The following is a 20567-nucleotide window of genomic DNA, read 5'->3' as shown; positions in this document are numbered from 1 at the left end:
ATTGAGCCCCAATTTTCTGCTGTTGAGACATTTGTTCAGTGAGTCCCCCCCCCCCCCCCGGTTTTACGACCTCTCTTGCCACGGTTGCTAAATGAATTGCTGCAGTTGATCAGTTAATCACCTGGTTAAGGGAATCTGGCTTTCCCCTTGACTTGGGCTTGTCGCAAAAGGGGATCATGTGCCCCTGGGATACTGCAATGGTCATAAGTATGAAAGTTGCCAAGCATCTGAATTTTGATCCCGTGAGCCTAGGGATGCTGCAACGATCCTAAGTGCAAAGAACGGTCCCGAGTAGCTTTTTTCATTGCCAATGTAATTTTGAATGGTTGTTAAACGAACTGTTGTAAGTCGAGGACTAGCTGTGTCATGCAAAGGGCACCATCCATGGATCAGTCTTCTTCTGATTGGCAGCCCTCAAACTTTTGAAAAGTTTGAGAGGTGGTCTTAGAAGTGAAAAATGTGTGTGGGGCGAAGAGAAACGAGGCAGGCACCCCCTTCTTCATCCCATCCCGGCTGGGCCTGGACGGAGCCCCCCTGAGGCCAGCCCCCGGCTCTCTTCCCGGGGCTCCCCCAACCCGGAAGATCCCTGGCCTGGCCCGCAGCGAAGCGCCGCGCCCGCCCGGCTCAGCAGCCCGCCTAGCGCCGGCAGCAGCGGCTCTTCCGCCTGGCGATCAGCTGACCGTCTTCAGGAAGCAGCATCCCGGAGGGGCTTCAGCCGGGAGGCACCTCACAGCTGGCCGGCCGGCCGCGCCCCTCGCCCCGCCCCGCCCCACTGGCCGCTCCGGCAGCCCCGCCGTCCTTGGCCCGGGCACAGGCAGCGCAGGCATGGCGGGGCGGCTGGTGAACGGGACACAAGTAAGTGCCTTCGCCCGCCCCACGCTGGCTCCCCGCTCAGCCTGGCCTCTCCTCTTCCTCTCCCTTTCCTCTTTCTCCTTCTCTTCTTCCTCTCCCTCGCCTCCTCCTTTGCTCCTCTTCTTCCTCTCCTTCTCCTTCCTTCATCTGCTCCTTTTCCTCTTCCTCTCCTTCTCCTCTCCCTTTCCTCTCCTCCTTTCTTCCTCACCTCCTTCTCCTTTTCCTCGCCTTCTTTCTCTCCTTCTTCCCTTACTCCTAATTCCTCTTCCCCCTCTTCCTCTCCTCCTCCTTTGCGCCTTTCCTCTTCCTCCCCTCCTTCTTTCTCTCCCCCTCTCCCTTTCCTCCCCTTTTCCTCCTGCTTTACTTCTCCTTTCCACCTCCTCCTCTCCCTTTCCTCCTCCTCTCCTCCTGCTTTACCTCTCCTTTCCTCTTCTTCCTCCCCTCCTCCTCCTCTTCCTCAGTCATCTTTGGCTGCTGCCGAGGCGCACGTGCGCTCCCAAACTTTCTCTTGGCGCCGCCCCTTTTCCCTCAGCCGCACTTTTCCACGCCTCCCCCCCCCCGGTTTCCTCCCTCCCACGCGGGGTTCAACCTGCTGGGCGCGAGGAAAAGGCGGCGAAGGAGGAAATCAAGGAGTTTTCCCGAACAGCTGCGGTCAGTTTGGACTCGCGCACGCGCTCTCCGCTCCTGGGTTTTCCTGGCTACGAAGGGCATTCAGACGTTCCTCTCCTCCTCCACAAAGCATCTGTTGAGAAGTCCTTCCGGGAGTCTGGTCACACTTAAACGATGGTTCGTTTAGTGACCGTTCAAAGTTGCAGCGGCACTGGAAAAAAGAGGCTGATGACAGGTTTTTTCCTCTCGCTTACCACAGCTGCAGCGTCCCCAGGGTCACCCGATTTATACTGAGACGCATGGCAACTGACTCACATATATGACGGTCGCAATGTGTGCGTGTGGGGGGGTGTCACCTGATCACCTGGTTAAAAAGTTTTAAATTAAAAAAATAATAATGACATCGTAACATTGCCATTACGATTCCCAATATTGAAGATGGGGTTAAATTGCTTGCCTGTTGATTTCGGGATGAAAGTGAGATTTCAGCTACAATCCTACAATAATCCTTGATTAATGGCTGCATAATATGTCCAGGTAGCTCTTCACTTACAACTGCTTATTTTAGTGACTGGTCAAAGTTGCAACCGCACTGAAAAAAACTCAATTTATGACTGGTTGCAGCATCCCCAGGGTCATGTGATTGCAATTCAGATGCTTGGAAACTGACTCCTATTTATGACGGTTGCAGTGTCCCCTTTTGCGACCTATTGACAAGTAAAGTCAAAGGGGAAGCCAGGTTTCCTTAACAACAACTGTGTTACTAACTGAACAACTGTAACTGGTTCACTTAATGGTGGCACGAAAGTTCACAAACTGGGGCAAACCCCAAAGACTATCTTGCTTAGCAATGGAAATGTGGGGGTCAACTGTAGTCGCAAGTCGAGGACTATTTGTAGTGGGGTTGGTTTAGGACTTTTCTGAAGTCAGTGAATATCCTAGAATATTCCTGTTCTGTAGGCTGGAGTCTTGGTGGTGGCACAGTGGTTAGAATACAGCATTGCAGGCTAATTCTGCTGACTGTCATCAGTTTGATTCTGACCAGCTCAAGGTTTTCTCAGCCTTGCGTCCCTCCAAGGTGGGTAAAATGAGGACCCAGATTGTTGGAGGCAATAGGCTGACCCTGTAAGATGCTTAGAGAGGGCTGTAAAAGAACTAAGAAGCAGTATATAAGTCTTAAGTGCTATTGATATTGCCTCAGCCTCCCATCCTTCCGAGGTCAGTAAAATGAGGACCCAGATTGTTGGGGGAAAGAGGCTGACTCTAAGCTGCTTAGAGAGGGCTGTAAAGCCCTGTGAAGTGGTATATAAGTCTAAGTGTTATTGCTATTTTGTTACACTAGCAATTCACTTCTGGGAAGGGGCTCTGGTCAATTATGAATGTTAATGTGGTTTTAAGGCACGATGTTTGTAAAACAAGTATTGTGCTACTCTTACAACATGACAGCTTGGTGTAAGTTGCTTTTTGTTGCTCTCCAAAGGGAATTTATTGCCTCTCTTTAAGTGGCACATTCAATAGCATTCTTTTCAGTGGTTTCTTCTCTAAGAATAAGAATACATTTCTAAATTATTCTAAATGTATTATAATGCCTTGGTAAGGCCACACTTGGAATCCCTGCATCCAGTTTTGGTCGCCACGATGTAAAAAAGATGTGGAGACTCTAGAAAGAGTGCAGAGAAGAACAACCAAGATGATTAGGGGACTGGAGGTTGAAACATGAAGAATGGTTGCAGGAACTGGGTAGGTCTGGTTTAATGTAAAGAAGGACTAGGGGAGACATGATAGCAGTGTTCCAATATCTCAGGGGCTGCCACAAAGAAGAGAGTCAGGCTATTCTCCAAAGCACCTGAGAGTAGGGCAAGAAGAAATGGATGGAAACTAATCAAGGAGAGAAGCAACCTAGAACTAAGGAGAAATTTCCTGACATTTAGAACAATTAATTAGTGGAACAACTTGCCTCCAGAAGTTGTGGATGCTCCAACACTGGAAGTTTTTAAGAAGAGATTGGACAACCACTTGTCTGAAGTGGTGTAGGGTTTCCTGCCTAAGCAGAGGGTTGGACTAGAAGACCTTCAAGGTCCCTTCCAACTCTGTTATTCTAAAATCTAAAAACTCATACTTTTTAATATCTGCAGGTAGCCCTCAATTTATATTGGGAGCGGAATTTCCATTGCTAAGCAAGAAAACTGTTGAAGTGAATTTGCATCTGATTTTTGGAACCTACCTTATACTTTCATGGTTGTTAAGCGAATGACTGCAGTTGTTAAGTGAATCACATTGTCTTGACAGGAATCCAATGTCACTCTTGTCACTTTGCTTGTGGGAAGCTGGCTGGGAAGAGGGTGATCACATGACCCCAGTTGTAAATTTACGCCGGTTGCCAAGCATCTGAATTTAGATCACGTCACTGTGAGGACACTCTGATGGTCTTAAGTGTGAGGACTGGTCATAAGTGTGAAGACCAGTGACAAATCATTTCCCCCCCCATTGTTGCTGTAACTTAGCATGGTGGCTAAATAAATGCTTGTAATTTGATGACTATCTGTACTCTTCTTTATAAAAGAGCCAGGGTCTGTCAATTTTGAGATATTTTGGTAGTCTTGTGCCTGTTGGTAGCCATTAAGATGGCAATTTGTGAGTTAACAAGGCTCTTCCTTCTTTAATCTCTTTTGAGACAGTCTTTGAATCAACATGATGGGGACAGAGGTTGTTTGCCCACACTTAGGGGTGGGGGAGTAATTCTTGTCTGCTTTCAGATCTGCAGCAGACTTTAAAAATCCTGACATGTAAATTAGCCTTGGGTGTTTTCTCCTTTTACCTACATATTTATGGTACTGATAAATAAAAATAAACAGCAGAGTCTGCTCAGTAACCAAACAGTCCAGAGGTTGAAGAGTTTCTTGCACAAACTTACATTTCAACAGTGAACAAAAAAATTCATAGCATCTTTTTTTCCTTAACTAGTTGATAACTCAGGGTTGTCTGGGTATTTAATTATAGGGGAAAATGTCCGGACCAAATGTAATTTCTAATGTTGGATTTTCTCCCTTACCAGAAGGAGTTCCCTTGTGGAGTACTGTGAATCTGTTACTATGGCAACTCCACTGCGCTGCACAGTAGAAGCCATTTTCTTACAGTACAGTAGAAGCCATTTTAAGGCACAACAGACTGTATCTTAACAGAACACACACCCTGAGGGGTTTTAGGGGTGTCTTATCCCCACAGTATTTGTCTCCAGAGAGTAAGTCATCTGTGTACCAAGTATGGTTGAAATTGCTCAAGGCGTTCCAGAGTTATGCTGGAAAATACACACACACACACACACACACACACGGATTTGAATATTCCATGATTCCCCTACAAAGCAGAATTTTATGTACTGTCATATGTCTTCATGATGAAAACATCATGCTTTCTTTCCCAAGCTCATAACGGTTTTGTATGTATGGATTGCTTTCTGTCCATTACTAAGGTCAATCCCAACATTTTGCTTAAAGAAGTAATAGAAAGTTGATACAGGTAAAAAACAATAAATAATTAGTAGGACTGGTTATAATGAATTGTATAGGCAATAAAACAAAAATTGGCCACAGAGAAATTGATTCCCATTTGGTCAGCTAACAGCAACTGTATATAAAGTCTGAATGACCAGGAAATTTAATTAATAGTTGGGGATAATGAAACATAGCCATATCTTTTTATAAATTGGGCTGTGCAACATTACGTGTTAAAAATCTAGACAGCATGCTAAAAAGCAGAGAATCACCCTGCCAACAAAAATGGGTCTAGTCAGGGTATAGTTTTCCCAGTTGCAATGTATGGCTGTGAAAATTGGACCATAAGAAAGGCTGAAAAAGACTCCTGCGAGTCCCTTGGACTGCAAGGTGATCAAACTGGTCAGTCCTAGAGGAGATCAACCCTGACTGCTCTTTAGAAGGCCAGGAAACTCAAATCCTTTGGCCACCTAATGAGAAGGAAGGACTCACTGGAAAAGAGCCTAATGCTTGGAAAGACTAAGGGCAGAAGAAGAAGGGGATGACAAAGAATGAGGTGGAATCACGGAAGCAGTTGGCATGAGCTTAAATGCACTCCAGAGGATGGTAGAGGACAGGAAGGCCTGGAGGAACGTTATCTATTGGGTTGTAATGGGTTGGACAAAGGTTCGCAACTAACAACACAACAACAATGACATTACATGGATTATCTTTCCAGTGCTTCTGTAGCCACAAGGACACAATCTTGAAGAATAAGATATTTTTCTGATTTTTTCTTCAAGGGCAACTGTTGAAAGTGAAATATTAGGTTAACACTGTCCTCAATTTAGGGATGGTTATTTGGTTTAAATACCTTGCTGGTCTAAAAAAAAAAGGAGACCGTCTGTTTAAAAATATATATATTTAGACTAAGATGACAAATCCCACTGCTGTTCTACATCCATAATGCATTGTTTAAGCTTGACACCACCTGTTCACAGACAGTCATACATTGTGTGCAAAGCTATAACTCTGCAGCTTTTGATAAATTGGTCTTCTCCAAGTTGATTCAAAGTTAGCAGCCAGGATTAAGGGACCAAGGTTTACAGGAAAATAAAACATCCCGGCAATTTCAACTAGAATGGGAAAAAAAAACACCACCACACAGCTATACAATAGGCTGGTCTCTATTCTAATCATACCAGCTTCAGAGTAAAGCCGTATACCCATGATGGCGAACCTATGGCACGTGTGCCACAGGTAGCACGTAGAGGCATTTCTGAGGGAACACGAGGCATTGGCCTGTCTGCTCCAGCGTGCATGAGCATGCTGGCCAGCTGATTTTCAGCCTTGATTTTTGGCTGTTTTTTGCCCTCCAGAGGCTTCAGGGAAGCCGCCTGAATCCTCCGGAGAGAGAAAAACAGCCCAATGAACTACCCGAAAGTCTGTTCCCGAACTTCCAGTTTGCATGTTGAGCCGTTTTTACTCTCCCCAGGCTCCTAGAAAACCTCTGGAGACTGGGGAGGGTGAAAAATGGACCTACCCGGCCCACCAGAAGTTGGAAAATGGGCCGTTTCCAGCCTTGGAGGGCCTCTGGGAGGGCGGGGTAGGTCGTTTTCGAAAGCGTTTGCTTTTGGCACCTGAGGTGAAAAATGTTCGCCATCCCTGCTATATACCTTAGGCATACTTCACTCTGTTTGAAAAGTAGCCTTTAGAAATTTAGATTCTGTAGTAATTGCTCTAAGGGGGAATAATATTATATGGGCCTAAATATTTTGTATAGCAATAGCAATAGTACTTAGACTTATATACCACTTCACAGTGCTTTCCAGCCCTCTCTAAGTGGTTTTACAGAGTCAGCCTCTTGCCCCCAACAATCTGGGTCCCCATTTTACCCACCTCGGAAGGATGGAAGGCAGAGTCAACTTTGAGTCGGACAGGAGTGAACTCCTGGCAGTTGGCAGAGTTAGTCTACAATGCTGCATTCTAATCACTGCACCACCAGGAAGGATAATGAGAAATGGAAGGAAGGAAGGAAGGGAGGGAGGGAGGGAGGGAGGGAGGGAGGAAAATAGCAATACCCTTTAGATTTATCTACCACTTAACAGTGCTTTTACATCCCTCTCTAAGCGGTTTACAGAGTCAAGCTCTTGCCCCCAACAAATTGGGTCCTCCTTTTACCCATCTTGGAAGGATGGAAGGCTGAGTCAACCTTAAGCCAGTTGGGATCGAACCCTTGGCAGTAGGCAGAGTCAGCCTGCAATATTGCATTCTAATCACTGTACAATAGGAAGGAGAATGAGAAAGAGAATTGAATGAATGAATGAATGAATGAATGAATGAATGAAGGAAGGAAGGAAGGAAGGAAGGAAGGAAAATAGCAATAGTACTTAGACTTATATACCACTTCACAGTGCTTTCCAGCCCTCTCTAAGCGGTTTACAGAGTCAGCCTATTGTCCCCCAATAATCTGGGTCCTTATTTTACCAACCTAAGAAGGATGGAAGGCTGAGTCAACCTTGAACCTGGTGAGATTCTAACTGCCAAATTGTTGGCAATCAGCAGAAATAGCCTGCAGTACTTCACTCTAACCACTGTGCCATCAAAGTACACCGAGTATACAGGTTAATCCTCAATTTACGAGCACAGTTGAGCCCAAAATTTATGTTGCTCACTGAAACAATTCAGTGAGTTTTGCCCCATTTTATGACCTTTCTTGCCACAGTTGTGAAGTGAACCGCTGCAGTTCTTAAGTTAGTAACCCGGTTGTTAAGTGAATCTGGCTTCCCCATGAACTTTGCTTGTCAAGAAGGTCGCAAAATGCGATCACCTGATGCCGGGACACTGCAACCGTCATAAATATGAGTCAGTTGCCAAGCGTCTGAATTTTGATCATGTGACCATGGGGCTGCTGCAATTATCATGTGTGAGAAACGGTCATGTCACTTTTTTTCTGTCGCGTTGTAACTTTGGACAATCACTAAAAGGACCTATATGGTTTGTTTTTATTTTTGCAAGCCACCCAGAATCACTGTGTCTAGTTGTCTTGGTGTGCAGTGCTCTATAGTGTCGTTTTGAGGGTAGGAGTTGAAACAATTTATGTCCAGGATGTGAGGGGTCTGTAGATATTTAACAGCCCTCTTTTTGACTCATGCAGTGTACAGGTCCTCAATGGAAGGCAGGTTGATAGTAACAGAAGTTGATATCAATATTTCTTAATATTGATTATATATTCTTAAATATAATATTTATATTATTCAATATAAAAAAGAGCTGTTTGTTGGTTTTAAAAAGCTTAGTGATTCAAGCGGTGAGGATTGACCGGACAATCCTTATTAATTCTGGAGCAGAATTCAAAGTCATGACGTTCAGATCCCTGGCAAAAGAATCTTTCCTCCTTGTAATTCTGGATATTGTAAGAACTGGGCTTTTTTGTTCTAAAGTAGTAAAAAAGGATAGCAGGAAGGGATAAAATCAGAAGAATCGGAAGCTCTGGGGTTTTTTCCCCTGTTTTTTTCTTTTTCCGCTCATGTATTCACCATAAAACTATTTCTCTATAGTCACTGATCTCTTTCTCAGATAAAGTTACTGAAGAAGGATGGATTAAAGCCAATGAAATACTACAGTATCGGTCTGCAATCATTTTAAGAGCTGCTGAACTACAATTTGTAAAGTTAGGGGATGTATCGGCAAGTTGTCATGGAAAGTCGATTGCATGTTGGAGAACATGAAATATCATCCAAACACAACTTGCCTGATTCTTGTTCTCTTGTTTTTATCTGGAACTTGGAGTAATGGAGCTTCCGAGACAAATGGAAACTTCACAAGGCCCTTAAAAAATAGAGCTTTGAACTGAATGTATGATTACTTAGCTGTTAAAACAACTCTAACCAATAGGAACCTATCAACATTATTCTTGTAAATGTAAAATATATCACTCTGGATTTTTTAAAGAAAAATGAAGCATTGGATCAACTTTCTTAAGCTACTTATTAAGTTCATGATAAATTTTATGGAAGATTTCAAAGATATACTGTATTTTCCCTTAAACTTTCAACCACTGATGTATGGTGCTCTCTGAGCTTGTTTTCTTGCACATTTCGATATGTGCGTAATTTTAAGCATAATTTTCAAGAACAATCTCACCCTGTGCATGAAGAGAAAAGTTTTCGATCAGTGTGTTACCTGCTCTAACATATGCTGGGTGAAACATGGACACTCACCTCACAGTTGACACAAAAGCCATGAGCCGTGGAAAGATACATGCTCGGCATTACAAGACAAGATAGAAAGAGCTGCACATGGATTAGAGAACAAATGAAAATATGAGATGCCATCCAAAGAGTAAAGGAATTGAAATGGGCTGGTCACATAGCAAGAAGATCTGATGTCAGGTGGACCAAAGCAGTCGTAGAATGGATCTCACTGGATAAAAGAGACCTAAAACAAGATGGATGGACAACATCAGCAAGTGTTGTTGTTGCTGTTAGTTGCAAAGTCATGTCCGACCCATCCCGACCCCATGGACAATGTTGTTCCAGGACTTCCTATCCTCTACCATCCTCTGGAGTCAATTTAGGCTCACACCGACTGCTTCAGTGACTCCATCCAGCCACCTCATTCTCTGCCTTCCCCTTCTTCTTTTGCCCTCCATCTTTCCCAGCATTAGGCTCTTCTCCAGTGAGTCCTTCCTTCTCATTAGGTGGCCAAAGTATTTTAGTTTCTCCTTCAGGATCTGGCCTTCTAAAGAGCAGTCAGGATTGATCTCCTCTAGGACTGACCAGTTGAATCGCCTTGCAGTCCAAGGGCCTCGCAGGAGTCTTCTCCAACACCCTAGTTCAAAGACCTCAACAAGTATGGTGGGTTCAATTGGCAAAGAAAGCTTTGGACTATATGGGTTGGAAACATGAGGAAGAGACCTTCATCCTGCAAGTGGATAAACAATGGCTAGAATGATGGTGATGATATGTGCATTGGTAAGCATTTAAATCACAATGAAACAAGTATAGCCCAGGCTCTATGGGATGATACTAACCAGAATTGTGCAAAACATTTGAAGCAGGACTTTAAGAAGTGTACAAAGTACCCTCCTTTGAAGGGCTTACTCAGCTAACTTCTCTTTAGACCTCAGTGTGGTTGCTTCAAGGGCATGCCTATTTTCTATCTCGTGCAGACACAAAGCAACATACCTAGACCACAGTTGATCTTGCACACATCTGTGGGAAAGAACCTTAGGAGGACACCAAAAGAGCCACATCAAGGCCTTCTGGAGCCACAGCTGCCCTTATGCATCAAGGAGAGGTGTGTGGCAGCTGCCAAAAAAGCCAGTGCATCAACAGGTCTAGGATAACCCACCACAGCCAACTCATCATGACCAACTTGCCATGAGAAAATTCGCCACGACTAATTCACATGGGACAACTTGTCTGGGGACAAAAGAGGTCTGGAGTTTAAAGCAGCTTGCCTCCCAAAGTTGTGGGAATGCCATCGCTGGAGGTTTTCAAGAATAGACTAGACCAGGGGTCACCAAACCTTTGGACCTCAGGGACCACTAAATTCAAAATTTTAAATCCTGCAGACAACTAATATGATCTGCCTAATGACTGGCTGGGTGGGCATGGCAAGGTGGTCATGTGACTGGGTGAGCATGGCCAACTCAATGTCATTCACGTTGAGGGGTACCTTACCAGCCTCTACTCCACTCCTCACCTGCCCGCCCAAGTTCCTTAGGGTCCCAACAGGAAGCAGTTGCTGGAGCTAAGCAGACACCATGAGAAAGAGTTGGCAAAACAGCTGGCTCAGTTCAAATTGGATCTGACCGAGAAGGTGGCTCACTGAAGACTACAAGCATAGGCTTTCCAAGCAGAGGGAAGACCTGTGGGAGTGCAAGGCCAGGTACCGGCACCTGGAGGCTCAGTGGGTTGAGATGGTTAACCAGTTCCAAGCCATGATACAGTCTCACTGGAACAAGGCCCTTTGGCTCTTCTCCACAAGTGGCACTCCCCTCCAGCCTTCGCCTAAAACCCCACACCAGGAGGCTGAAGCAGACCCCAGGTCAGAATTTCTGTCCCCCTCTGACCCGCACAAAAAGACCCCAAAGGGGGAGACTCTCTGCAGCAACACAAATGCTCATTGCATGTATCTGTCCCAGGGACGATAGTCTGAGGACCCCTGATTTAGTGCAATATAAAAAATGCAAATACATTTTCTGTGGACCACCAGTGCTCCATGTACCATCAATTGGTGACCGCTGGACTAAACAACCATTTGACCACGATAATGTAAGGTCTCCTGCCTTGGGCAAGGGATTGGACTCAAAGACTTCCTAGCTCTCTTCCAGCCTTGCGTTTCTATGATTCCTTTCATGAAGACCCCAATTAGTATCCCCTTAAAGGCTTTTGATAACCACAATATGATCACTCCATTATATGATGTAGTTATAGAAGAAATTGGAGAATGCAGTGCCTCCTTGCCTGTGTAGTATAGCAATAGCACTTAGATTTATATACCTTCATAGTGCTTTACAGCCCTCTTTACAGAGTCAGCCTCTTTCCCCCAACAATCTGGCTCCTCATTTTACCCAACTCGGAAAGATGGAAGGCTGAGTCAACTTGAGCCTGGTGAGATTCGAACTGCCAAACTGCAGGCAGCCGATGATCAGCAGAAGTAGCCTGCAGTACTGCACTCTAACCATTGGGCCACCGCGGCTCAGTGTGTCCCTGAGTTACATGCATGTGGAGATTACAAGTGTCAAGAGTTAAATCCCAAATCCTAAGCACCTGGGGAGAGCTGGTTCCTTACATGGGCATTATGGATGAAGGTCCTGTTACACTGTTGTAGAAGTTAGAAAGCCATTTGTCTTATTCCTGATTCCTACCATAGGAAGGAAGGACACATATTATCTGATTCAGATCATAGTGACGTAGGCCTTAATTTAGGGCCTACGTCCCTATGATCTGAATTTAGGAAGGTCTAATTTAGGAAGGTCTGAATTAAAACGTGCCTCTCTACCTTAAATTTATCATATGGCCTTAGGTAAATGAACCCTGTGATCGTATTGACTGACATTACACAAGGCTTATTGCAGTAATGCCAGAGTAGACTTAGGGAAGTATTACACAGAAATACGCATGATCCCTACGAATAGTTTACTGTGAAATGAGCCTAAAAAGTGCAATTTTATTTCGCTTCCATTTCAGACTGTTTGAGATCCACATGAAATAACCAGAGCAATAAAACCTTCCTGGGGTAAAAGGATGCCCGAAATTATGCTGTCTGCTTAATTAACATCTTAATTTTGAAATTGCAAAAATTTCAAATCAGCCTTGATAAAGCAGCAATGCAGGTGATGATAACAATTTATTATTTCAAACATTCATTTCAGTTTTCAGCAATTTGCTTTACAGAAGATTGCTAAAAATGGGATAAAAGTAAAGGTTCTCCTCGCACATAGTCGTTCCTGATTCTAGGGGGTGGTGCTCATCTCCATTTCAAAGCTGAAGAGCCAACGCTGTCTGAAGATGTTTCCATAGTAATGTGGCCAGCATGGCTAAACACCAAAGGTGCATGGAATGCTGTTACCTTCCCACCAAAGGTGGTCCCTATTTTTCTACTTGCATTTTTAAGGTGCTTTTGAACTGCTAGATTGGCAGAAGCTTGGGACAAGTAATGGGAGCTTACTCTGTTATGCGGTGCTAGGGATTCAAACTGCTAAACTGCCGACCTTTCTGATTGACAAGCTCAACATCTTAGCCACTGAGCCACCGCGTCCCTTCTTGGGGAGATGCCTCCAAATCTCAAAATGCACATTTACTACATAATCTCTTCTGCTCTTCATCCTTACAGGTGTCTTATATTGGCCAGGACTGCAAAGAAATTCCAGAATTCCTTGGGAGAAAATATGGAAGCATCGCGAAGAGGCTGGACCTCAGCTTCAATTTATTAAGGTAGGACATACATGTAGATAGTTAAGCTACATCTTAATGGGAAACTTCCTTGTTCTGTTATTGTTGTTGTTGTTGTTGGTCATCAATATATGCTTAACTTTGCACACGTATATCTAATTTCATAGACATTGTTGCAAAACGCTCTATGTTAATATCTTCTTTATATATGGAGAATATTAGTCAATGAATTGCTTGACCCAGTGGTTATAGCTCAGGTTTTGTGGAGTAAGTTTTGTTTTAATCTTCTTTATTACTGGGTTTGTAAAAGAAGAACAAAAAGAGAATGGATATTAGGAGCGGAGGGAAAAATGATTTAAAAGGATTCAGAAAAAGATCTGTTTCTTAAAAAATACAACGTCCTTGTTTTTGGAAGGGAAAGAGTTTCTTGAATATGAATAGACCCAACTCTGGAAATAAATGCCTTTTTAGTATTTTTGTTCTGAGCAGAATTTGTCACCCAGTTTCACCCAGGTCAGCCTTGTAGAGTTTGACTTCTCTGCTTAAACCAAGATCTTCAAATCCTTTAGAAACATTTGAGTACTGAGATTGCATTCTCCCACATACACCCAATGGTTCCCAACATGGGGCCCACGCCTCACAGGGGGGCAATTTGATTTTTAATGGGGCAATTTGAATCTTATTTAAACCAAAGTAATAGCCTTTTAGACTTCCTCCACCCACTGAGTAGAGTTCACTTTTTGAGTAAAGTAAGAATTATATGTCATAGGTGGGGGGAGGGCATAAGGATTTTAGAGATGCTTAGGTGGGACATGGCCTAGGGGTGGGTTCCTCCCAGCATTACTACCGGTTCCGCGCGCAAAACATTTTGCATGCGCACAATTGCTTTGTTCGTATGCATGCCAGACGCGCACTCCACATGTGTGCGCAGTTGCACCTCAAAAGGTCTGCATATGTGCACAACATTAGAAAAGGGAAAAAAATTACATTTTTTTCAATGAAGATTGTTCTGTGCATGTGCAGAACAGGAAATCAAGATGGCACCCGCAAGGATAGAACCTGTTCAGGTGGGTGTCCAGCTGAGTTACTATCTACTCAGCCGAACCGGTCCAAACTGGTAGGAACCCACCTCTGGCATGGCCATAAAAAGGTTGGGAATCACTGGCCCCACCCCACCCCCAGACTATGCCAAGGAGAAAACCAGAAGCTCCCACACACAAACGTCCCAGAGTCTCTAAAGTCTAAACCGAGGGTGAGGATTAAATGATCTGCTTTCCCACACATCTTCTCTTCCAAAACTGTGCTGGGGGACAGCAGTTCTTTATCAGAGGAGACTTTTCTCTACGTTGAGTTGTTACTGGAAGAGTTGGCTTTTTTCCCCCTCCAGAAATAGAATTCACAGAAGAGTTGCTTGAAAGTTCTACCTGCAAGCTTAGCATCTGGTTGATATTCGTATGATGATGTGATTCCCAGCTCAGGAACAGAGCTGCCACCGCAGAACTGTGGCCATGTATATGATGTGGGGAGGAGTTTCCCCTCAAGGCTTCTCCAGAATGTTTATTTTGGGATACCCCTGGGATGTGTTGATCTCCTAGAAGACCTGTGTCTGGTCTTCCATGACATTGATATTGTCCATGTTTAAACTTCTCAAACACCTGGGAGGTTTCTCTACAATCATGGTCAACATGGCCATGGAGCATCTAGATGAGGTTGGATGGTCTTCTAGCAGGTATTGTGCTAGAAGCTATAGTTCAATTCAGCAGATGGCTGATCTTTGAAGGTTCCTTGGACTTTCTCTCCAGGTATCCTAGAAGGTCTACCGGCATCTTGTGTTGGGAAATAAGGGGAAACACCACTGGCACGCCAGAATGTTTTGGAACGACAGACTGGTGTTGATTTAGGCAATATAATGAGGATGGAACTGCAAATTGTTAGAAATATAGAAACATAGAAAACTGATGGTACAAAATGACCTAGTGGCTCATCTTTGAGCTTACTTTTTGTTTGGTTTTGTTTTTTAAAATTTTGATTTTTTGCATTTGTTTACTGGTTTTTTTATTGTTTTAAATTATTATTCTTATGCTTCGTTTTTTTTAAAAAATTGTCAGAGGATGGACACGTGTTTGTCGCAATCATGTTTAAACTACTGATGGTAGAAAATGACCTAGTGGCATGGTAACAAGGTCAGCCAATGAATAGGCATAGCAACCAATGGGAGCTTAAATAGATCTGAGTCTGTGCTGAGAATCGAAACTGAAACTACTCTATCTACTCTGAACTCTGAAATGAAACTGTTCTCTCCTGCTTGTGTTCTGCTTGTAACTTCTACCATGTTGAAAGAATTTATTATTGCTATTGTACATTAATTCATCTGTATGTATATAAAGAAGTTAATGAATCCAGCTGAATCAGTTATCTATGTGTGCTTTCTGGATTTGATTTTTCTGCAACAAACTCTGGTATTTAATTATTGTTTTTAATTATTCTTTTTAAGCTTCATTTGTTTTATTTTATTTTTTTAAATCAGATGATTGACATGTGTTTATCCCAATCATGTTTCAACTCAGTTACTGATGACTGACCCACTACTTCCACTGGAAGTTGGTTCCAAGCTTCCACTATTTTTTCTGTGAAATCATCCTTTGTAAATATGGCTTTTGTGAACTTCCCTCCTGTCACTTTGAGGTTACTTCTCCATGTTCTTGATTTTGGCTTAATGGTTGGTGTGTGTGTGTGTGTGTGTGTGTGTGTGTGTCTGTCTGTCTGTCAGTCAGTCTGCCTGTCTTCATGCTGCAGCAGTTTATTTTATTTTATTTTATTTAGTTTGTTAAACATGTACAAGATAACAGGTATAAAAAATATGGACATGAACAGAGGAAATAAGTACAAATAAATGGGGATAGTAGGACAGGGCCGGTAGGCACACAGGTACACTTATGCACGCCCCCTTTGCGGACCTCTTAGGAACCAGGTGAGGTCCATGGTAGACAGTTTAAGGTTGAAGCTGTGGAGGTTAGAGGATGTAACAGCGGAGACAGGTAGAGCATTCCAGGTGTTGACCACTCTATTGTTGAAGTCGTATTTTCTGCAGTCAAGTTTGGAGTGGTTTACCTTGAGTTTGTATCTGTTGTTTGCCAGAGTATTATTGAGGTTGAAGCTGAAGAAGTCATTGACAGGTAGGATATTGTAGCAGACAATTTTGTGTACTACGCTTAGGTCAGACCATAGGTGACGTAGTTCCAGGTTGTCCAAGCCCAAACTTCAATTGTATTAATGTCTGATATACAGTGTGGATTCCAGGCAGACGAGCTGTATTCGAGAATTGGTCTGGCAAAGGTTTTGTATGCCTTAGTTAGAAGTACAATGTTACCAGATTAGAAGCTTTGCAAAATTGGAGTGTATACAGTTGGAGTGTATCGTTGAGCTCTTAAAAACTCAAACATTTTTTTTTTGGGGGGGGTGTTATGGAAATTTTTCCTTGGCAAATGATTTACAAACAGAGCCTTGGTCAAATTATTTGCAAATGAGAATGAGATTCTAGTTTGGTCTGAGCTTTGGCAGGAAATAATGATATCTTGATGTGCATGAAGATAGCAAACAAAGCATATAATTGCCTGTTCGTGTGCTGGTAAGCGGTATGTGTTTTATGGATATGAATTACACAATTATACAGCCTGCAATCGTTTCTGTGGATTACTTGAGATTAGTTTGTATACTACTTGTTCGCCATGTGCTCCTTAGTCATAGTTCTGAGAGATATGGTGGCCTCTGATTTCTATTGCAAATTAAAACAACTTCTATGTATTATTAAAAGGGACACGGTAGCTCAGTGCTAAGACGCTGAGCTTGTCTATCAGAAAGGTCGGCAGTTCAGCAGTTCGAATTCCTAGCACCATGTAACAGAGTGAGCTCCCATTAGTTGTCCCAGCTTCTGGCAACCTAGCTGCTCCAAAGCAAATGAAAATGCAAGTAGAAAAATAGGGCCTACCTTTGGTGGGAAGGTAACAGCATTCCATGCACCTTTGGCGTTTAGTCATGCTGGCTACATGACCATAGAGACATCTTTGGACAGCACTGGTTCTTCCGCTTTAAAATGGAGATGAGCACTGCCCCCTAGACTCAGGAACGACTAGCACATATATGCAAAGGGAACTTTTACCTATTTATTATTTGCCTATCTGAACCATGATGGATGTACCGAGTGTCTTTTGTCATTACCTTTCTTCTTTTCTTTTTTCTTTTGATAATTCAACTTATCCTTGCTTTTAATTTAATTTTTCGAGTAGCATAAAGCATGGTTGGAATCTTGCTCAAATCAAGAGATTTGTTAGGCTTCCTGGAAGTCCTGAAGTGAAAAGAAAACGAAATGACATTACCGATAGAAGCTATATGCATTCCTCATTTGATTATTTTCAGTGAAACAAACAGGCTTCGCCTTTAGCAGAATGGGACTGGATTCACTATTGCCTTGACCTGCTGAAAAACAGCGAGAAAATAGATCGAAATTAAAATGCATTTTATATTTAGCCTGAATACGAGGTATGCAAATAGATATGATATGATAGTAGCTTGCATAACGTTCTTTGGGTATCTTTAAACTGTGCTACACAGTTTTAAAAAGAGAAGAAATGCAACTTAAGGGAAGTCAGGCACATTTTAAGGTGTCAAAATAACATAGGCCAGACCCCTAAAGGACTCAGTTTCTTCTTCCTTGCATTGCTTAGGGCTTATATTTTACAAAACAGATGTAACCGACACCAACAACAGTTTTTGTACGTGACTTAAAGTGGTTCATTTTTTTAAAAGGGAATGGATCTTTTCAATAGCATGTTGCGATGTGATGTGGAAATCTTCCTTTATTTTGGTACAGGGGGTCCTTGACTTATGCCCATTTATTTAGTGACCATTCAAAGTTACAGCTGTTCTGACTTAGGCTTCCCCAGCAGCACGAAACCAAGTCCTCCCTCGTCCCTAGAAACCTCTTTTATTTAATTTATAGTGATTACCCTCTCCAGCAAAGTCTTTCCTCTCCCACAGTCTTTCAAGATAGTTCGCAATTACTGACCTTTATCAGGCTTGGAGAGTAGCTAGGCCGATATCTTTCAGACTTGGCAAGAATGTAGCAAGAATGCATTGCAGGAATGAACTAATTGTCTCCTGCAAACTCCCCTCCCCTTTCGCTCCTCTTTTATTCCCTCTGGGATGGGCCATTCATCGTCCATCTATGGCCTTACTCCCAAGTCAACCCCTGTTCTTTAGCTGTTCCCTTCTCTTGACATCTCTGCGCAGGCGCACACTGGGAACAGGCTCCAGCTGTTCATCTGCTCCACTGATGTCTGATTCCGAAGGCAGCTGATAATTGTCAGATGGCCCTGGCCCACTCTTTGCCTCCGACGCAGAGCCCTCATCAGAACCTTCCCCAGACTCCCAAGAGTGGCCCTTCTTCCTCCCCAACCTCCTCACTTTATGAATCTGCTGCCAGGTCTGCTGGCTGCTGACGGGCCACAATAACAGCACTGGACAAATGACTTACAATTGGTCCTTGCCTTTATGATCATCATTATGTGACTTTCTTAGCTGGCTTTCAACAAGCAAAGTTGTTGTAAAATTGGGTGTGGCTCACTTAACAATCACCTCGCTTAGCGACAGATATTTTTGTGGCCCACCAACGGCCAGAAGAGCTGGCAGAGTCAGACAGTGAGGAGGTTGGGGAGGAACATGAGCCAGTCCTGGAGGCTGGGGAAGGCTCTGATGAGGGCTCTGCGTCAGAGGCAGAGAGGGGGCCAAGGCCGTCTTTCAGTTCTCAGCTGCCTTTGGAACTAGACAGCAGTGAGGCAGAGGAACAGCTGGAGCCTGTTCCCAGTGTGCACGTGCCCAGAGCTGCCAGAAGAAAAGAAAAAAGCTGAGAAATCAGGGTTGACTTGGGAGTAAGGCCACAAGTAGGCGGTGAATGGCCATTCCCATAGGAAGTAAAAGAGGAGCGAAAGGGGAGTGGGCTTTTGCGGGAAACAATTTGTTTGTTTGTGTATTTGTTCCTTTCAGGAGTGTGAAAATCTGTCCATGAATTTCAGAAACTCTGTGCCAAGTCTTTCCTTGCATAGCACTGCGTTTGGAAAATATTTACATGGCAGCTTTCCAAGCTAGATAAGATCTGTGGTCATAACTTGACCTTTGAAAGACTGTTTGCCAGGCCTTTGCTGAATGTGAATGAGAGAAATTCACATTTGTTTAATAAAAGGGGTTTTGTCAGGACCAGGAATCTGCTTGGTGCTTTTTGGGGAAACCTAGGTCAGAATAGATGTTTCCAATAGTGGTCATAAGTCTATCTGTTAATAGGGTTTTTATGCCACCCTAGACATCAAGTTGGTGCCTAACAAAATAAGGAAAGAGACTGTTAAAACAAAGCATGAAAAAGAATAAAGAATTGATATTTAAAAGTCTGCTTCAAAGTATTTTAAAAAGAGTTTCCTTTGTTCCTTTTTAAAATGGAAAGAGATAAGAGGATGTTGGTGATAAAAAAAAGAAAATTTGTTTTGCATCACCTTAAACTTGGGATCTCTAAAAGAGCCTCCCCATGGAAAATAATATATTCTCAGATCAAATAATGTGGATTTTATAACTACACTCCTGAAATAGGTCTTTTAGTCCTGCTGGCTATGGTGGATCAAATCGGTTTACTGCAAAGAGTTTGCTGGAAAATAAAAAGAAAATGATTATTATTATTATTGCTCAAACTAACTGTAACTAGAAAACACACTGTTTACATAGACATTGGAATTGTTGCTGTTTCTTTATATAGTAAAAAGAAAAAAAATATTTTAAAAAAACTAAAAGAAAAGGATTGACTTTTGTCTTGTTAATATTCATTAATACTACGATTGTAGATTGCCTGGAATTATTTTGAGCTGTGAAACATGCAGGCATGTGCACGCTCACACAATCACACCCACACGGGTTTACACACCCACATATATACATATAGGCTTCATGATTATGTGTATTGTAAAACGAACAAAATAAATAAATAAATAAAGTGAGGAAAAAGTACTTAAAATAGGCAGCCTAAAGAAACAGCTCTGAAATCGGGACATCGAGAGGCCATCAGACCGGTTTTAATTGCCACAATCTCCACCGTCACAAAGCTAAATAGAATGTGCAGTATTATGGATAAATGTTGTTAGTTGTGAAGTTGTGTTCGATCCATCACGACTCCATGGGCAACGTTCCTCCAGGTCTTCCTGGATATGGATAGATAGGAAAAAATAAAGTCATTTGGCATTTTGACAATACGGATGAAACACCCTTCCGTGAGCCAATCATTTCTCTTTTGTCCACTCTCAAATCTTGACTCATACGTAACATTTTCACCACTTTGGAAACCTGTTTTGTGTTGGAAAAAAATTATAGATTCCTTTGGTCCACCTTAGGATGAAGCAGCACAGTAAAAAGAAGAGGGAGAAACAAAGGAGAAATTTAAGATAAAGCATGTCATCCTTTTTTCTATTCGTCATGATGAATCTTCTTCGGCTTCCACAGAGTGAAAAAAAACCCCGCATCTATTGTTAAAACTTTTCATTGTGGTAGCTTTTATGAGGTACCCGGGAATATTTTCCTTGTAATTGGGCAAATCTTAATAGTCGCAATTGCATATTTATCAGTGTGAGAGGCTGTTAATAATGTAGCTGTCACGCACAAACACATTTCTGCATGAAATCCATTTAGTCCCTGC

The 20567-nt window shown here is 42.9% G+C and overlaps 1 protein-coding gene across 1 annotated transcript in view; it reads left to right on the top strand.

The window, feature by feature from the left end:
- The first annotated feature begins 683 nt into the window (after nt 1-683).
- The window catches only part of LRMDA (leucine rich melanocyte differentiation associated), a 978066-nt gene continuing 958182 nt past the window's right edge, over nt 684-20567 (top strand). The window contains exons 1-2 of the mRNA XM_032231521.1: nt 684-855; nt 12780-12880. Coding sequence (XP_032087412.1) covers nt 826-855; nt 12780-12880 — 131 coding nt within the window. The 5' untranslated portion in view covers nt 684-825. The remainder of the gene's footprint in view (nt 856-12779; nt 12881-20567) is intronic.

The sequence above is a fragment of the Thamnophis elegans genome, chromosome 15, assembly GCF_009769535.1.
Source record: "Thamnophis elegans isolate rThaEle1 chromosome 15, rThaEle1.pri, whole genome shotgun sequence".
Lineage (NCBI taxonomy): Eukaryota > Metazoa > Chordata > Lepidosauria > Squamata > Colubridae > Thamnophis > Thamnophis elegans.
Note: the sequence above shows the minus strand (reverse complement) of the source record. Positions and strands in the feature narration are given on the sequence as shown.